This window comes from Physeter macrocephalus, chromosome 2 (assembly GCF_002837175.3).
Source record: "Physeter macrocephalus isolate SW-GA chromosome 2, ASM283717v5, whole genome shotgun sequence".
NCBI lineage: Eukaryota > Metazoa > Chordata > Mammalia > Artiodactyla > Physeteridae > Physeter > Physeter macrocephalus.
The window spans coordinates 20,546,637-20,563,152 of NC_041215.1; the positions used below are offsets into that span (position 1 = coordinate 20,546,637).

General features: G+C 45.8%; 1 protein-coding gene across 1 annotated transcript in view; it reads right to left on the reverse strand.

Annotated features, from left to right (window-relative positions):
- LOC102993049 (cation channel sperm-associated auxiliary subunit delta) overlaps positions 1 to 16,516 on the reverse strand; it is a 30,113-nt gene that overhangs the window by 12,591 nt on the left and 1,006 nt on the right. The window contains exons 2-8 of the mRNA XM_055081219.1: positions 15,550 to 15,604; positions 13,584 to 13,660; positions 12,129 to 12,201; positions 11,090 to 11,204; positions 7,054 to 7,121; positions 4,613 to 4,726; positions 2,613 to 2,696 (exon numbers count right to left, since the gene is read on the reverse strand). Coding sequence (XP_054937194.1) covers positions 2,613 to 2,696; positions 4,613 to 4,726; positions 7,054 to 7,121; positions 11,090 to 11,204; positions 12,129 to 12,201; positions 13,584 to 13,660; positions 15,550 to 15,604 — 586 coding nt within the window. The remainder of the gene's footprint in view (positions 1 to 2,612; positions 2,697 to 4,612; positions 4,727 to 7,053; positions 7,122 to 11,089; positions 11,205 to 12,128; positions 12,202 to 13,583; positions 13,661 to 15,549; positions 15,605 to 16,516) is intronic.

Sequence of the window (16,516 nt, forward strand, 5' to 3'; positions counted from 1 at the left end):
CGGGTTCGAGCCCTGGTCCGGGAAGATCCCACATGCCACGGAGCAACTAAGCCCATGCACCACAACTACTGAGCCGTGAGCCACAACTACTGAAGCCTGCCTGCATGCCTAGAGCCCGTGCTCCTCAACAAGAGAAGCCACCGCAATGAGAAGGCCGCACACCGCAACGAAGAGTAGCTCCGCTCTCTTCAACTAGAGAAAACCTGCGTGCAGCAACGAAGACCCAACGTAGCCAAAATAAATAAATAAATAAAATAAATTCATATATAAAAAATAAACCAACGCTGACACTGGTTCATAAGTGAGTCCCACCGAGACACCGGCATCCGTTTTCCAGAAGATGCACCGTGGCGGAGGGAGAGATTTTCCGCAGGATGGCTTGCCGAGTGCCTCCGAGTTTGCAGCAGGTGTACTTGGTTTGCGGGATCCTAGTTCCCCCACCAGGGATCGAACACGTGGCCCCTGCAGTGAAACTGCCGAGTCCTAACCACTGGACCACAGGGAGTTCCGTGGGTTGCTTTCTAAGTGCCTCCTGGGGCGAGGAGAGAAGCTTAGCGGTCAGGGCGAGAGTGGACTGTGCACGGGTTGCTGACTTTGACTCGCCCCGCCCCCACTGCGGCCGCAGGGGCCAGACCCACCCATCCTCACTAGCCCTAAGGGGCCGTGAATATGAGTCCGCAGGCCCCAGCCCACGCCTGCTCAGCGATGGATTGGCTGCCAGCCGGTCCCTGGAGCCTGAGAGGCACCTCGGCTGAGCTGCCAGGGGTCGGAGTCGCCAATTAAGACAATGAGCCAAACACTAGAGTGCATTCCGCTTTTAATGGCTCAGCGCGCTGGGGTAAGAGCCCAGGCCAGAGGAAACGCCAAGGGCCCCCGTCCGTCCCTCCCCAACGGAACCGCGGAGGGTCCCCTGGGTCAGCGCAGGGGTGGGGTTCATTTCCCTGTGTGGGGAGCCCCAATCAAAAGGCGCCTGCAGGGACTTCCCTGACGGTCCAGTGGTTAGGAATCCGTGCTTCTACTGCAGGGGGCACGGTTCGATCCCTGGTCTGGATGGGGAACTAAGATCTCGCACGCCGCATGGTGTGGCCAAAAAAACAAAAACAAACAAACAAGCAAGCAAAAAAAAAAAAAAACCACCCAGGGCCTCGGCCTCGGGACGTGGAAGGGCCAGGAACGGAAAAGTACGGAGTCAGAGATCCGGGAAGTGGCTCCGGGCTTCCCCTTCCTCCCTCCCTCAGGAGTCAGAGGTCTGAAGACCAAGCCTGGGCTGGGAATGCAGAGACGCGCAGAGCCTGCCTGACCAGAGGCAGGAGTCCTTGACCGCAACGCCTTCAGAGCCTGCCCGGGCATCGTGCCCCAGGTGCGGAGTGGGGAGGGCAGCTCCCCCAGCCTCCGCCCCCATGCCCTCCAGGTAAAGCCTTGGTGACTGCCTGTGGTCAGGCCTGGGAAACCATGCACAGGTTGTAACCAGAGCCGGACTCCTCAGCCACCTCTACATTCTTGGGCTTTCCAGAGTCTGGGAGTGTCTCATTCACAAGGCGCCTTGGCAGCGCGTGCTCATGAGGGGACTCTGGATGGGGGGCTGGGCCCACCGTGTGATTAGAGGGCGGGGCTTTCAGCCACCAGGTAGCAGCTCAGCCTCTGGGAGCTTCCTGATCGTGGGTCTCCCCCAAACTTCGGAGTGGCACCACCTTGCTTACAAAGTTTGCAACACAAGGGTACTGACTGTACTTTAATCTTTGCGTGACTTAATATTTTTTCTTCAAATGCACTTTGCATGGACTGATTCCTCTTCTTAGTCTTATCCTAAATGATACCTGTGAAGTCACGGTTTTCATGTCCCGATTTTCTGAATCCACGTGAAAATAATCGTTAACAAAAGGGTTGACATGAGGCATTGAAAATGGTCTTGGGTGCCACCAGTGACACATGCACCACACCTTGCATTTTATCCCTTAGTGCCCAGCACCTCCTAGACCCTACTTAAATATTGCTGAGTGCATGCCTGAATGAGCTAATGAATCGGGGGAGAGAGGGATGGTGGGTGTGTGGGTGGGTGGAAGGGTATATGGATGAATAGGTAGCTGGGTGGATGGATGGTTGAGTAGATGGATGAATGGGAGAGTGGATGGATGAATGGATGGATGTGTGGATGGGTGGGTGGATGGATGGATGGATAAGTAGGTTGATGGATGGATAAGTAGGTGGGTAGATAGGTGGATGGATAAATAGATAAGGAAGGATGAATAGATGGATGGATGGGTGAATGGATGAGTAGATGGGTGGGTAGGTGGGTTGGTGGATGGATGGATGGGTGGATTCATGAATAAGTAGGTTGATGGATGGATGGATGGATGAGTAGGTAGGTAGATGGAAGGATGGGTGGGTGGTTGGATAAATAGATAAATGGAAGAATGGATAGATTGATGGATGGATATGTGGATGGATGAGTAGGTGGGTCAATGAGTGGGTGGATGGATACACGGACGGACAGGTGAATGAAAAGCTAGATGGATTTCAGATATGAAAATCTAAGCGTGTGAGTTTTCACAAAAACCTGGCTTGGGGTAGGGGTCACGGAAGTGGTTCTTCCCAGTCCAAAAGGTACTTACCTTCCGTTGGTCAACAAGAAGCAGCCCAACCTGTGAGAGGGAGTAAAAGTAGAAGATCCCGCCCAAGGACCCGACTAGTTCTGCCTACGAAACAAACAAAATATAAGTAAGTCATAAACATGTGCTTAATTCTAAATTTAACTCTAGATTATCCAGTAAGCTAAAAGGAAGGAACGTCTTTTTTTTTTAACAATATTGTGATCTATTTCCCCTCTGTAAAAATGTAGCATGTAGGGCAGAACTTTGAATGAAGTCGGCTTTGCCTGGGCTGATAGAGGAGGTGGTGTGACCCGCACTGTGAGGTGCCTGCCTGGGTCCCTCACTCCTGCCTGGGTTCCTCCTTCCTCATCTTTGGCTGGTCAGCAAAGTGCCCACGAGCAGGCAAGTTGGAGCGTGAGGCCAAGGACCCCAACCTAGGGACAGTGGGACAGATTGCCATGGCAACCCAGCTGGCTCCCTCCAGATACCTTTCAGGTAAGAGAGAAAGACCGCCATCTTATTTAAGCCTCTGTTATTTGGTTGTGTGTGTGTGTGTGTGTGTGTGTGTGTCGGGGTGGGAGTATTTCTATTACATACGGTGTCCTCCCCCAATTCATAGGTTGAAACCCTAACCGCATGTCTTAGTCTGTTAGGGCTGCTATAACAAAATACCGGTAAGAGAGAAAGACCGCCATCTTATTTAAGCCTCTGTTATTTGGTTGTGTGTGTGTGTGTGTGTGTGTGTGTCGGGGTGGGAGTATTTCTATTACATACAGTGTCCTCCCCCAATTCATAGGTTGAAACCCTAACCGCATGTCTTAGTCTGTTAGGGCTGCTATAACAAAATACCGTAGACTGGGAGGCTTATAACAACAGTGCCCTCCTTTATAAGGGCACTAATCTCATTCCTAAGGGCTCCACCCTCATGACCTAAGCACCTCCCAAAGGCTCCCATCTCCTAAAACATCACATCAGGCATTAGGATTTCAACATATGAATTTCGGGGGGACACAAACATTCAGACCATAGCACCCCCAAAATGATGGTATTTGGAGGTATGGTCTTGGGGTAGCAATTGAGTTTACTAAGCCCTAATCCAGGATAACCTCATTTTAACTAATTACATCTACAAAAATCCTATTTCCAAGGAAGGTGACATTCAGAGGTTTCAGGGTGGACATGAATTTTGGGGGGACACATGCTCAACCCGGTCCAGTTCTCTCATCTGTAAAATGGGGATGCTGGTGGTACCTGGTGTCGCAATCCATGTGCAGCCTTTATTATGGCACCAGCTTTTTCCATGAACCGTGCTGTCTCCTTTCCTAACTTCCTCATCTCCCTAGCCAGCTGCTCTGTCCTGCAGTTCTTCCCTACCCTCCCATCCGGCTGGACTCTTCCGGAGAGAAAAGTCCTTGCTCATCGCGGACAGCTAATTACTCCTATCCCACAGGACACATTTTTCTGTTTGTTCATTTTCTTACCAAATTGAACATACCTGTCTTTCCTGGGAATACTTCTGAAATCTGTATCCCCGGGTATTTGAGAAATAGATATTGGCCTGAGATATCTGATCTCCATGCAAGTAAGCAAAAACTGAGTTACTTATATCCTGGAAGAACACACACATAAAACAGTCTCTTTAAAAGGAGATACCACAAAAAATAAAAAAAAAATAAATAAATAAAACAAGCTTGGGGCTTCCCTGGTGGCACAGTGGTTGCGCGTCCGCCTGCCGATGCAGGGGAACCGGGTTCGCGCCCCGGTCTGGGAGGATCCCACATGCCGCGGAGCGGCTGGGCCCGTGAGCCATGGCCCCAGCTTTTTCCATGAACCGTGCTGTCTCCTTTCCTAACTTCCTCATCTCCCTAGCCAGCTGCTCTGTCCTGCAGTTCTTCCCTACCCTCCCATCCGGCTGGACTCTTCCGGAGAGAAAAGTCCTTGCTCATCGCGGACAGCTAATTACTCCTATCCCACAGGACACATTTTTCTGTTTGTTCATTTTCTTACCAAATTGAACATACCTGTCTTTCCTGGGAATACTTCTGAAATCTGTATCCCCGGGTATTTGAGAAATAGATATTGGCCTGAGATATCTGATCTCCATGCAAGTAAGCAAAAACTGAGTTACTTATATCCTGGAAGAACACACACATAAAACAGTCTCTTTAAAAGGAGATACCACAAAAAAAAAAAATAAAAAAAAAATAAAACAAGCTTGGGGCTTCCCTGGTGGCGCAGTGGTTGCGCGTCCGCCTGCCGAGGGGCGGCTGGAGAGATGTTCTTTAAACAGATAAATCAGTTCTGGAGGTCTAATGCACAGCATAGTGACCACAGACAGCAATACCGTATTAGAAACTTCAAAGTTCCTAAGAAACTAGATCTTGTTGCCACAACAGAAAAGCAATGATAATTTTGTGACATGACAGGATGGTAATCATACTGCAACATGTAAATGTAGCAAATGAACACACTGTACACCTTAAATTTACACAGTGTGGTATGTCAGTTACATCTCAATTTAAAAAGCAGGGAGGACAGATGCCAGTGATTACATGCCTGGGCATTTATCCCAGAGAAATGAAAACTTATGTCCACACAAAAACCTGTACATGAACATTTATAGTGGCTTTATTTGCACCAGCCCCAAAAATGGAAACAACCCAATTCTGGTACACCCACCACTGTGGAAAAGAACAGACTAGACATATACGCGACAAATCGGAGGAGTCTCCTGAGAATTTTGCTGAGAAAAGCTAGTGCCCAAAGGTTTCATATTGAATGATCCCATTTATACAACATTCTTGATATGATAAAATTAGAGAGATGGAGAACACGTTAGTGGTTGCCAGGGGTTAGGGCAGGGCACAGAGGTATGGAGAGTTTTGGGGGCCAGGAAACAGTTCCGTGTTTTGATGGCAATAGCGGTTCTCTGACTTTGCGCAGTTGTAGCCATGTCAATTTCCTGTTTGTATCACTATAGTTACGTAAGATGTAACCACTGGGGGAAACTGGGTGAGGGAAACATGGGACTCTGTACTATTTTTTCAACTTCCTGTACATCTATAATGATTTCAAAATAACAGGTTTTAAAAAAAGAAGATAGATGGATATATTCGCAGTGTGTCAGCCAAATGATCCGAGGAGCTCCAGAGCCCTCCCACGGGCTCGCAGTCCTCTTCTGAACTCTGGGAGACAGCATGGCCTGAGTCCTGAGTCCATCACTGTCCCAGCCCTCAAGGCTTACACTGTCTTTTTTTTTTTTTTTTTTTGGCTGCACTGCGTGGCATGCGGGATCTTAGTTCCCTGACCAGGGATCAAACCCGTGCCCCGTGCAGTGGAAGCATGGAGTCCTAACCGCTGGACCGCCAGGGAAGTCCCTACACTTTCTTTATCTCCATTCATAATTAGCTCACAGCAGAGTGAAAAATGAGATACAACACATGGTACTCACCATGCAAAAGGAATTTCCACTGTAACAACAGTTGTCACCAGAAATATGTGAAACAGGGTGTTCTACACCTGAAAGGAAAAGGGAATTGAAATGCTCTCTGAGTTCCCTGAATGTTCAGAGAGAAGGTTAGAGCAGGGCTTCTCACCCTCCACACTGACATCTGGGGCCAGATTTTTCTCAATTGACGGGGCTCCTGGGCACTGTAGGATGTTTTGCAGCAGCCCTGCTTCTACTGACTTATTTAACTTATTAAATTAGTTATATAATGATTTATTTAACCAGTGGAACTCTACTCCAGTCTTTTTTTTTAAGGTTTTCTTAAGCTTTAGATCACAAAGCATCCTTTTTTTTTAATTAAAATAATTTTTTTTAATTTATGGCATGTAGGATCTTAGTTCCTGACTAGGGATTGAACCCGTGGCCCCTGCAGTGAGAGAACGGAGTCTTTTTTTTTTTCCAAATAGAATATTTATTTGGGCTCTGCCAGGTCTTAGTTGCGGCATGAGGGATCTTAGTTGTGGCATGCAAACTCTCGGGTGCAGCATGTGAACTCTTTTAGTTGTGGCATGCATGTGGGCTCTAGTTCCCCGACCGGGATCGAACCTGAGCCCCCTGCATTGGGAGCTTGGAGTCTTACCCACTGGACCGCCAGGGAAGTCCTTCTCCTCTAGTCTTGACAACCAAAAATGTCTTCAGACATTGCCAAGTGTCATCTGGCGGGTGAGGGGCATAATTGTCCCTGGTTAAGAACCACTGGTTTGGGGTCTTCCTTGGTGGTGCAGTGGTTAGGAATCTGCCTGCCAATGCAGGGGACACGGGTTGGATTTTTGGCTGCACTGCGTGGCATGCGGGATCTTAGTTCCCTGACCAGGGATCAAACCCGTGCCCCGTGCAGTGGAAGCATGGAGTCCTAACCGCTGGACCGCCAGGGAAGTCCCTACACTTTCTTTATCTCCATTCATAATTAGCTCACAGCAGAGTGAAAAATGAGATACAACACATGGTACTCACCATGCAAAAGGAATTTCCACTGTAACAACAGTTGTCACCAGAAATATGTGAAACAGGGTGTTCTACACCTGAAAGGAAAAGGGAATTGAAATGCTCTCTGAGTTCCCTGAATGTTCAGAGAGAAGGTTAGAGCAGGGCTTCTCACCCTCCACACTGACATCTGGGGCCAGATTTTTCTCAACTGATGGGGCTCCTGGGCACTGTAGGATGTTTTGCAGCAGCCCTGCTTCTACTGACTTATTTAACTTATTAAATTAGTTATATAATGATTTATTTAACCAGTGGAACTCTACTCCAGTCTTTTTTTTTAAGGTTTTCTTAAGCTTTAGATCACAAAGCATCCTTTTTTTTTAATTAAAATAATTTTTTTTAATTTATGGCATGTAGGATCTTAGTTCCTGACTAGGGATTGAACCCGTGGCCCCTGCAGTGAGAGAACGGAGTCTTTTTTTTTTTCCAAATAGAATATTTATTTGGGCTCTGCCAGGTCTTAGTTGCGGCATGAGGGATCTTAGTTGTGGCATGCAAACTCTCGGGTGCAGCATGTGAACTCTTTTAGTTGTGGCATGCATGTGGGCTCTAGTTCCCCGACCGGGATCGAACCTGAGCCCCCTGCATTGGGAGCTTGGAGTCTTACCCACTGGACCGCCAGGGAAGTCCTTCTCCTCTAGTCTTGACAACCAAAAATGTCTTCAGACATTGCCAAGTGTCATCTGGCGGGTGAGGGGCATAATTGTCCCTGGTTAAGAACCACTGGTTTGGGGTCTTCCTTGGTGGTGCAGTGGTTAGGAATCTGCCTGCCAATGCAGGGGACACGGGTTGGATCACTGGTCCAGGAAGATCCCACATGCCGCGGAGCAACTAAGTCCCTGCGCCACAACTACTGAGCCTGCTCTCTAGAGCCCGTGCTCCGCAACAAGAGAAGCCACCGCGATGAGAAGCCCACGCACTGCAATGAAGAGTAGCCCCCGCTCGCTGCAACTAGAGAAAGTCCGTGCACAGCAACGAAGACCCAATGCAGCCAAAAATAAATAATAAATAAATAAAATTTTTAAAGAAAGAGAGAGAGAGAAAAGATAAAACTTAAAAAAAAGAAAAGAGCACACAAGCCATGCAGGGCGGGGGAAAAATATATTAAAAAAAAAAAAAACCCACTGGTTTGGCAGAAACTCTTTTAGGACTCTGCCAAAATTGCAGGAAGGGTGCCCTTCTCTTAGCAAGGCATTCTTTGATTCTGTTTTAAAAGGAGAAGCTTCTGCTCCAAAGAAAATACACACGTGGCCAACAAGCACATGAAAAGATGCTCAACATCACTAATCATTAGGGAAATGCAAAGCAAAACCACAGTGAGATACTGTCCCCCACCCATTAGGCTGGCTACTATGCCAGAAACGGAAAACAAGCTTCAGTGACAATGTAAAAAAATTGGAACCCTTGTGCACTGGTGGTGGGAATGTAAAATGGTTCAGGCAGTGTGGAAAACAGTGTGGAGGTTCCTCACAAAATGGAAAATATGATCCAGCAATTCCACTTCTGGCTACACACCCACCAAAAATTAACAGCAGGGACTCAAGGAGACATCTGTATACACGTGTTCAAACTGGCATTATTCACAATAGCTAAAACATGGAAGCAGCCGAGTGCCCACTGACAGATAAATGGATACGAAAATGTGGTCCATTCATACAATAGAATACTATTCAGCATTAAAAAGGAAGGAAATTCTTTTTTATATATAAATTATTTATTTTATTTTATTTATTTTTGGCTGCGTTGGTTGCTGTGCGCGGGCTTTCTCTAGTTGTGGCGGGCAGGGGCTACTCTTCGTTGCGGTGTGTGGGCTTCTCATAGCAGTGGCTTCTCTTGTTGCAGAGCATGGGCTTTAGAGCGCAGGCTCAGTAGTTGTGGCACATAGGCTTAGTTGCTCCACGGCATGTGGGATCTTCCCGGATCAGGGATTGAACCCATGTCCCCTGCATTGGCAGGCAGATTCTTAACCACTGAGCCATCAGGGAAGTCCCCAAAAGGAAGGAAATTCTGACACACGTTACAACATGGATGAACCTTGAGGACATTATGCTCAGTGAAGTATGACCCCAATACTGTATGATACCACTCGTTTGAGGTGCCTAGAGGAGACACATTCATAGAGACAAAGTAGAATTGTGGGTGCAGGGCTGGGGAGGAGGATGGGGAGTTAGCTGTTGGGATGCTATTAAACAAATTGATGGAGAGAAGAGGAAGGACAGACAGTAGACTGACTTATGTTACAAGAAGCCCTGATGGTTCCTTCATAAGTTAAATATAGAGTTTCCATCTGACCCAGCAATTCCACTCCTAGGTATCTACCCAGGAGAATTGAAAACATGTATCCACACAAAAACTTGTACACAGATGTTCACAGTGGCACTATTCACCATGGCCAAAAGGGGGAAACGACCTCAATGTCCACCAGATGATGAATGGATACACAGAAGTGGTCAATCCATACAATGGAGTATTACTCAGCCATAAGAAGGAATGACCTCCTAATACATACTATGACATGGATGAACCTCAGAAACGTGATGCTCAGTGAGAGAACCCAGATGACAAAGGCCACATGTTGTGTGATTCCATTTATATGAAACATCCAGAACAGGCAAATCCACAAAGATGGAGAGTGGGTGAGTGGTTGCCAGGGGCTGGGGGAGGGGGAGGGGGAGTGACTGTGAATGAGGACGGGGTTTCTTTTTGGGGGGATGAAAATGTTCTGGTACTCAACAGTGGTGACTTTTGCACAACACTGTGAACGTACTAAATGCCACTGAACTGTACACTTTAAAATGGTTAAAATGGTGAATTGTATGTGGATTGTATGCCCCTCCCCCCGCAGAAAGGGAAAAGAGCCTTGAATTGTGAGAGAGAAAAGAATTGAACTGGAAGATCATGAGGGGCACTGGGCGAGGATTGGGGCGTGAGGGAAAAGCCCACCAACATGGGTGAATTTTGGAGGAAGAAAGAGGAAGGTGGAGAGGAGGGAGGGATTTTAGGCAGTGTAGCTGTGGGTGGGGAGATCTGTAAAGAGTAGGTCAACTGATGTTTTGGAGGCAGATGCGTGTTTGGGTTGGATATGACCAGTTGATGAGATGGTTATAAGACTGGCCCCCCGGGACTTCCCTTATGGTCCAGCAGTTAAGACTCTGTGCTCCCAATGCAGAGGGCCGGGGTTTGATCCCTGGTCAGAGAACTAGATCCTGCATTGCAACTAAGAGTCCATGTGCCGCAACTAAAAGATCCTGAATGTCAAACTAAAACCTGGCTCAGCCAAATAAATAAATGAATATTTTTTTTAAAAAAACACAACAAAAAAACAACTGGCTCCCAGGCAGCCCAGCTTTACTTGGGTTATCCATTCTCTGTGGCCCACTCATGCTGTGTTTACCACGATCCTCGATGGAAACACTCAGTCCCCACCCTGTGGGATGGGGGTTCAGGCCAATTTTTATTGAATTTTAAAGGACAACGTAGGGAATTCCCTGGTGGTCCAGTGGTTAGGACTCAACGCTTTCACTGCCGGGGCCCAGGTTCAATCCCTGCTTGGGGAATTAAGGTCCTGCAAGCCACTTGGTGCAGCAGAAAAAAAAAAAAAACAGACAATGTAATGTCCAGGGGCTGGGACTTCCCTGGTGGTCCAGTGGCTAAGACTCCACGCTCCCAATGCAGGGGGCCCAGGTTCGATCCCTGGTCAGGGAACTAGATCCCACATGCCACAACTAAGAGCCCACATGCTGCAACTAAGAGTTCGCATGCCGCAACTAAAAGATCCTGCGTGCCAGCAACTAAAGATCCCACTCGCCTCAATGAAGATCCCACACGCGGCAACAAAGATCCCACGTGCTGCAACTAAGACCTGACACAGCCAAATAAATAAATAAATATTTTTAAAAAATGTCCAGGGGCTGACATCCGAGTAGCTGCATCGTCTGTACTTCTGAGCCTTTTCTCTGATGTTGGTCAAATGCAAACAAGATTAAAAAATACAAAATACGCATACCTGTAGATGCATTCCAGGAATTGGCTTCATAATCATAAACATAGACTTTTCGATTCACTACTAACAGCAATACTGAACCAGCAAAATGTGCTGATGTTACTTCTGGTATGCCAACCTAAGAATAATGACATATACGATATCAGTATGTACATCTCTTCGGACATCGATTCAGAAAGCAGTACTTCTAGACACGCATCCATGGAACATTCATTCCAGCAAGAGTTCTTTGGGTCCTAGATATTGGCAACTATGTATCTTGGGGATTAGCTGAAAGCAAAACTGGGAGGTCGAAATTGGTGTTTGGTGCCCTCGGATAGCTAAATTCGCTCCATCTCCTTCTCCTGGCTCAAAACCTTCTCTGAGGATAGGCACTTCCCTGGTGGTCCACTGGCAAAGACTCCATGCTCCCAATGCAGGGGGCCCGGGTTCGATCCCTGGTCGGGGAACTAGATCCTGCATGCCACAACTAAGAAATCTGCATGGCGCAACGAAGATCCCAAGTGCTGCAACTAAGACCCAGCACAGCCTACATAAATAAATATTTTAAAAAAATCTTCTCTGAGGATAAAGGCTACAGCACAGATGATGAATGATAAGCATAACTGATAAATGTGTCACTTATGAGAGAAACTGGTATTTTAGCAGATGGCGGAACCTTCTGGAGCATAGGTACTAACTGTCAAATTTCTCAAGATAGTTCCTGAGAGGGTACAGGTTTTTCTGTTTTGGTTGAGGGCAGTTTGGGGAGGCCCTGAAATCAGTGTATGTAATCTATCACACAACCAATTATAAGGAGCTCTTGCAAGAATTCTGGTTCTTTTTTCAGGGGGGAAAAAAACCACCTGTTTTGGTAGTAAGGGCAGAATAGAATCAAGCCTTCTTTTGGCTTAGAAATTGCTCTCAATGTCTTTAAGAGGTACATCGTAAAATAAGCCCCCAAACTAACAAAAACAGACTGGCGTGGTGTTTTCTGAACTATATCTAACCCTAAGTATTACTTATTTCAAGCATCCCTCAGATCGTTCAGCAAAATAATTACCTGCATTGACGTAGGGATGGAAAATGGAAGGAGACTACTCTCAAAGCTATTCTTCGTGAGAAAAACTTGTCTTCTGAAATAAACAATAAAAGGGTTCAATTAGGACAATTTCACACAAGAAAAGAAAAAAGACAATGGTAGGCATTCTAAAAATGTTCTATTCAAATGAAATTCTTTTCTTAACAAGGAACCATTTTGCCTCTATCTATCTATCTATCTATCATCTATTTATTTATTTATTTTTGATGTTGGGGGTAGGAGTTTATTAATTAATTAATTTATTTTTGCTGTGTTGGGTCTCCGTTTCTGTGCCAGGGCTTTCTCCAGTTATGGCAAGCGGGGGCCACTCTTCATCGCGGTGCGCGGGCCTCTCACTGTCGCGGCCTCTCTTGTTGCAGAGCACAGGCTCCAGACGCGCAGGCTCAGTAGTTGTGGCTCACGGGCCCAGTTGCTCCACGGCATGTGGGATCCTCCCAGACCAGGGCTCGAACCCGTGTCCCCTGCATTAGCAGGCAGATTCTCAACCACTGCACCACCAGGGAAGCCCCGATCATCTATTTTTGTGTGAGTAATCCTCTATAGCCTGGATATTTGACTTCTTGAAATAACATTATTTGAAAAGTGTGACCATGTCAAAAATAAAATTATATAAAATGTACATTAAGTGACAGCTTGTTTTGCTCAGGGCTACCTTCAGTTTTGTCCTTTATTTCATTCTGATCCCACTAAAGTAAAGGCTTTCAGACCAGGAATGTGTATGTAAAAAAGAAACAGTATGTTCCCTTATGCAGGGAACTTTTAAGAAGCAAAAGGCCATCCTTGAACATGGTATATTGCTTCCTTATCCAGATCTCCTTCTCTCACCCCCTCCAGAAGAATTTTATGGTTTGATGCAGACAGGAGTTACTGAGTTAATTCCTATGCATTTTAAAGTTTTTGGGACTTCCTTGGTGGTCCAGTGGTTAAGAATCCGTCTTGCAGTGCAGGGACACTGGTTCGATCCCTGGTCGGGAACTAAGATTCCACCCGCTGTGGAGAAACTAAGCCTACGTGCCACAACTCGAGAGCCCACATGCCACAACTAGAGAGCCCATGTGCCACAACTAGAGAGAAGCCCGCACACCACAATGAAGAGCCCATGTGCCACAACTAAGACCTGATGCAGCCAAAAAATAAATAAATAGATATTTAAAAATAAAGTTTTTGTTGCTACTGTGAATGGCACCATTCATAACTGCCTTATGTCAAGCATCTGTGACAAGCTACACGTAATTATTTTAGCTACTTGTGTGTCTCTTCACCTCTCTTTCCCTAACTCTACCCCAGCTGTGGACTCCCTGTAGGCCAGCATCTAGCAACACAGGACAGAACCGTCTCTTTTAATGTTTGTGGAATCGAAGAATGAGGGCAAATGTAATGTTTTAATAATAATTTTAAAAAGTAGCAATATCTTACCCTAGATACAGGGCTATGTTTTTCTTGCAAGGATGCTTCATCAAGCGAGTTGTCCCAGATGAAGAATACAGGCGGTCCTAGAGAGAGAGTCACAAAATCTTAATCCTATCAATGTTAATAAACACCTGATGAAAACAGTTTCCTAACGTGCAACACTGAAAGTGTAAAGGTGAAATCTGAATTAGGCAGGTGGACGGCATCTATGTCATTTTCCTCTTTTTTTAAAAATAATTACTTAATTAATTTTATTTTTGGCTGCATTGGGTCTTTGTTCCTGCGTGCAGGCTTTCTCTAGTTGTGGTGAGCGGGGGCTACTCTTCATTTCAGTGAATGAGCTTCTCATTGCCGTGGCTTTTCTTGTTGTGGAGCACCGGCTCCAGGCGCACCGGCTTCAGTAGTTGTGGCACGCGGGCTTAGTAGCTGTGTCTCATGGGCTCTAGAGCGCAGGCTCAGTAGTTGCTGGCACATGGGCTTGTTGCTCCACAGCATGGGGGATCTTCCTGGACCAGACTGCCTTGGCAGGCAGATTCTTAACCACTGTACCACCAGGGAAGCCCATTTTCCTCTTTTGATATTATCCTCTGGTTCTGTCAGAGGTCACCAATGGGGGAAGCTGGGTGAGAGGGACCTGGGACATCTCGGCACTGTTTTGCAGCGTGCTGTGAATCTATAATTATGTCAAAATAAAAAGTTTTTTTGTTTTTTTTTTTTAGATTTAGACTTACATTTATTTTTATTTATTTATTTTTTAACATCTTTATTGGAGTATAACTGTTTTACAATAGTGTGTTAGTCTCTCCTTTACAACAAAGTGAATCAGTTATACATATACATATGTTCCCATATCTCTTCCCTCTTGCGTCTCCCTCCCTCCCACCCTCCCTATCCCACCCCTCTCATGGTCACAAAGCACAGAGGTGATCTCCCTGTATTTGCTAGTATTTTGTTGAGAATTTTTGCATCTATATTCATGAGTGATATATGAATCTGTAAGATTTCTGTAAGAAGAAAGCCTTTTCAAAGCAAAGGTAAATTTCAGCCTAGCCCTTATCAGCCTTCTGGTTGATTCCCAGTTAACTGAGGTGAAATGAATGGGGGTTTATTGTTATTGAGCTTTTAAAGCCCTCTGCTTAGATTGGATTACCAAGCAGTTGGGAGGAGGAATGTGTTTTAATGCTCTTATGATCTGAAATCAACAATGGATGGATGACAGACAGCAAGTGAGGTATCACAGGACTGTAGTTTTTCTCCTTCTGACTTACTTCACTCTGTATGACAGACTCCAGGTCTATCCACCTCATTACAAATAACTCAGTTTCATTTCTTTTTATGGCTGAGTAATATTCCATTGTATATATGTGCCACAAAATAAAAAGTTTAAAAAGACTCACAGGATAATGATTCATATCACATCCCCTCTGTGTATATGTTACTTATTTACAGATTACTTATTATTTGAGAGGCCAGAGGCCAAAAAAAAAAAGTTAGAAACCAGTCACTTGATTATTTAGCAATGCTGACACCACTTCTGAAATAACACAATGTCAATAGGAAAAACATTTGAGCTGACAAAATATTTTTTTCTTCATGCCTTTTAGGCACATGCAGGTGAAAGGAAGTTTCCTGCTGCACTGTGTCATGTAAACAAAGTAAGTTTGCTTCCTATGCCACTCTGCATTTAAAAAGTCCTATCGGATAGAACGCTGGATAAAAACTCAGGTGATCTGAGTTCTAAACCTAGCTGCAGCTCTTGTCTTTGTTCAGGCTTTGTTTGACTTCTCTCAATTAGCTTTTTAGTGACATGCGAAAGGTTAACGCCTATTTCAAAAGGCAATGGTAAGGATTAGAAGAAGTAATGTTCTATGCCGGACACAACGCTGGCACCCAAGAAATACTAGGAAATATTAGTTCTGATCCAGCGGTTAGACAAAAGTGAAGAATGAATGTTAATTGTGGAGCCACATACCCCTTGAATTTGCTCTCTGACGTGAAACACCTTTCCTGTCCTCACCGTACGAATACTAGAGGTAAGAGATAAGAAAACATCTGTCAATGTTTATGAAACAGTCGGCATGACTCCTACCAGGTTGCCTCTGGGTTAACGGTGCAGTACCTGTTCTTGAAGCTTTTAGGGTTATGGGAGCCCCTGCAAAATCTGTTGAAACAGTGGACCCTCCTCTCCTAGAAACAGACATATGTATATGCAAAAATGGAGATGTGGTTCCTGAGAGCTCATTAAGGCTCATTTGCAGACCCCAGATTAGGCAAATGAGGAGTGCCTACTGCCAGATTTTGTTTTTTGTCTGCGGGGTGGGGAGGTGTTGGTAGCTGGGAGAATGTTCCTCCAGTTTACAGCAGGTTTCAATCTTGGATGTGAGTCAGAAGCGCCTGGTGTGTGTGTGGGTGCCTGATAGACTGTAGATTTTTGGGCCACACTGCTGAGTCTTTGGTTCAGCAGATCCAGGGAACTGCAGTTCTAACAAATTCCCGGGTAATGCTGACGCTGCTGGTCCAGGACCACTCTCTGAGAACCAGTGTGGGGAAACGGGAGAATTGGATGTGACCAATCTTTGCCGACTTTGAGACACATCCTGCTAGTAAATCTTGCTGGAAAGTCCTACTCCCCACTCCCTTATTAAAGGCAAGTGTATCGTTAATTTCGCTGGGTCTGTTTTCATGTCTATAAAATAAGGGTAAGGAATCACTTCGCCGTGAAACTCGTTGTAAAGATCAAATGAGGCCATGCACCAGAAATGCACTCTCTATTTCTTCAGCAAACAGGGCCCTGCTGAATGTGACAGCTCATTCCAGGCAGGAGTTCCCTGAGAGGGTGGGAACTGGGCTTTAGCATCTGTCCCGTGCCCACGGCACCGCATGTGCAGTATTTACTAATCTAACATTTACTGAAATCCAAAAATGTTCTGGGCAAGCAG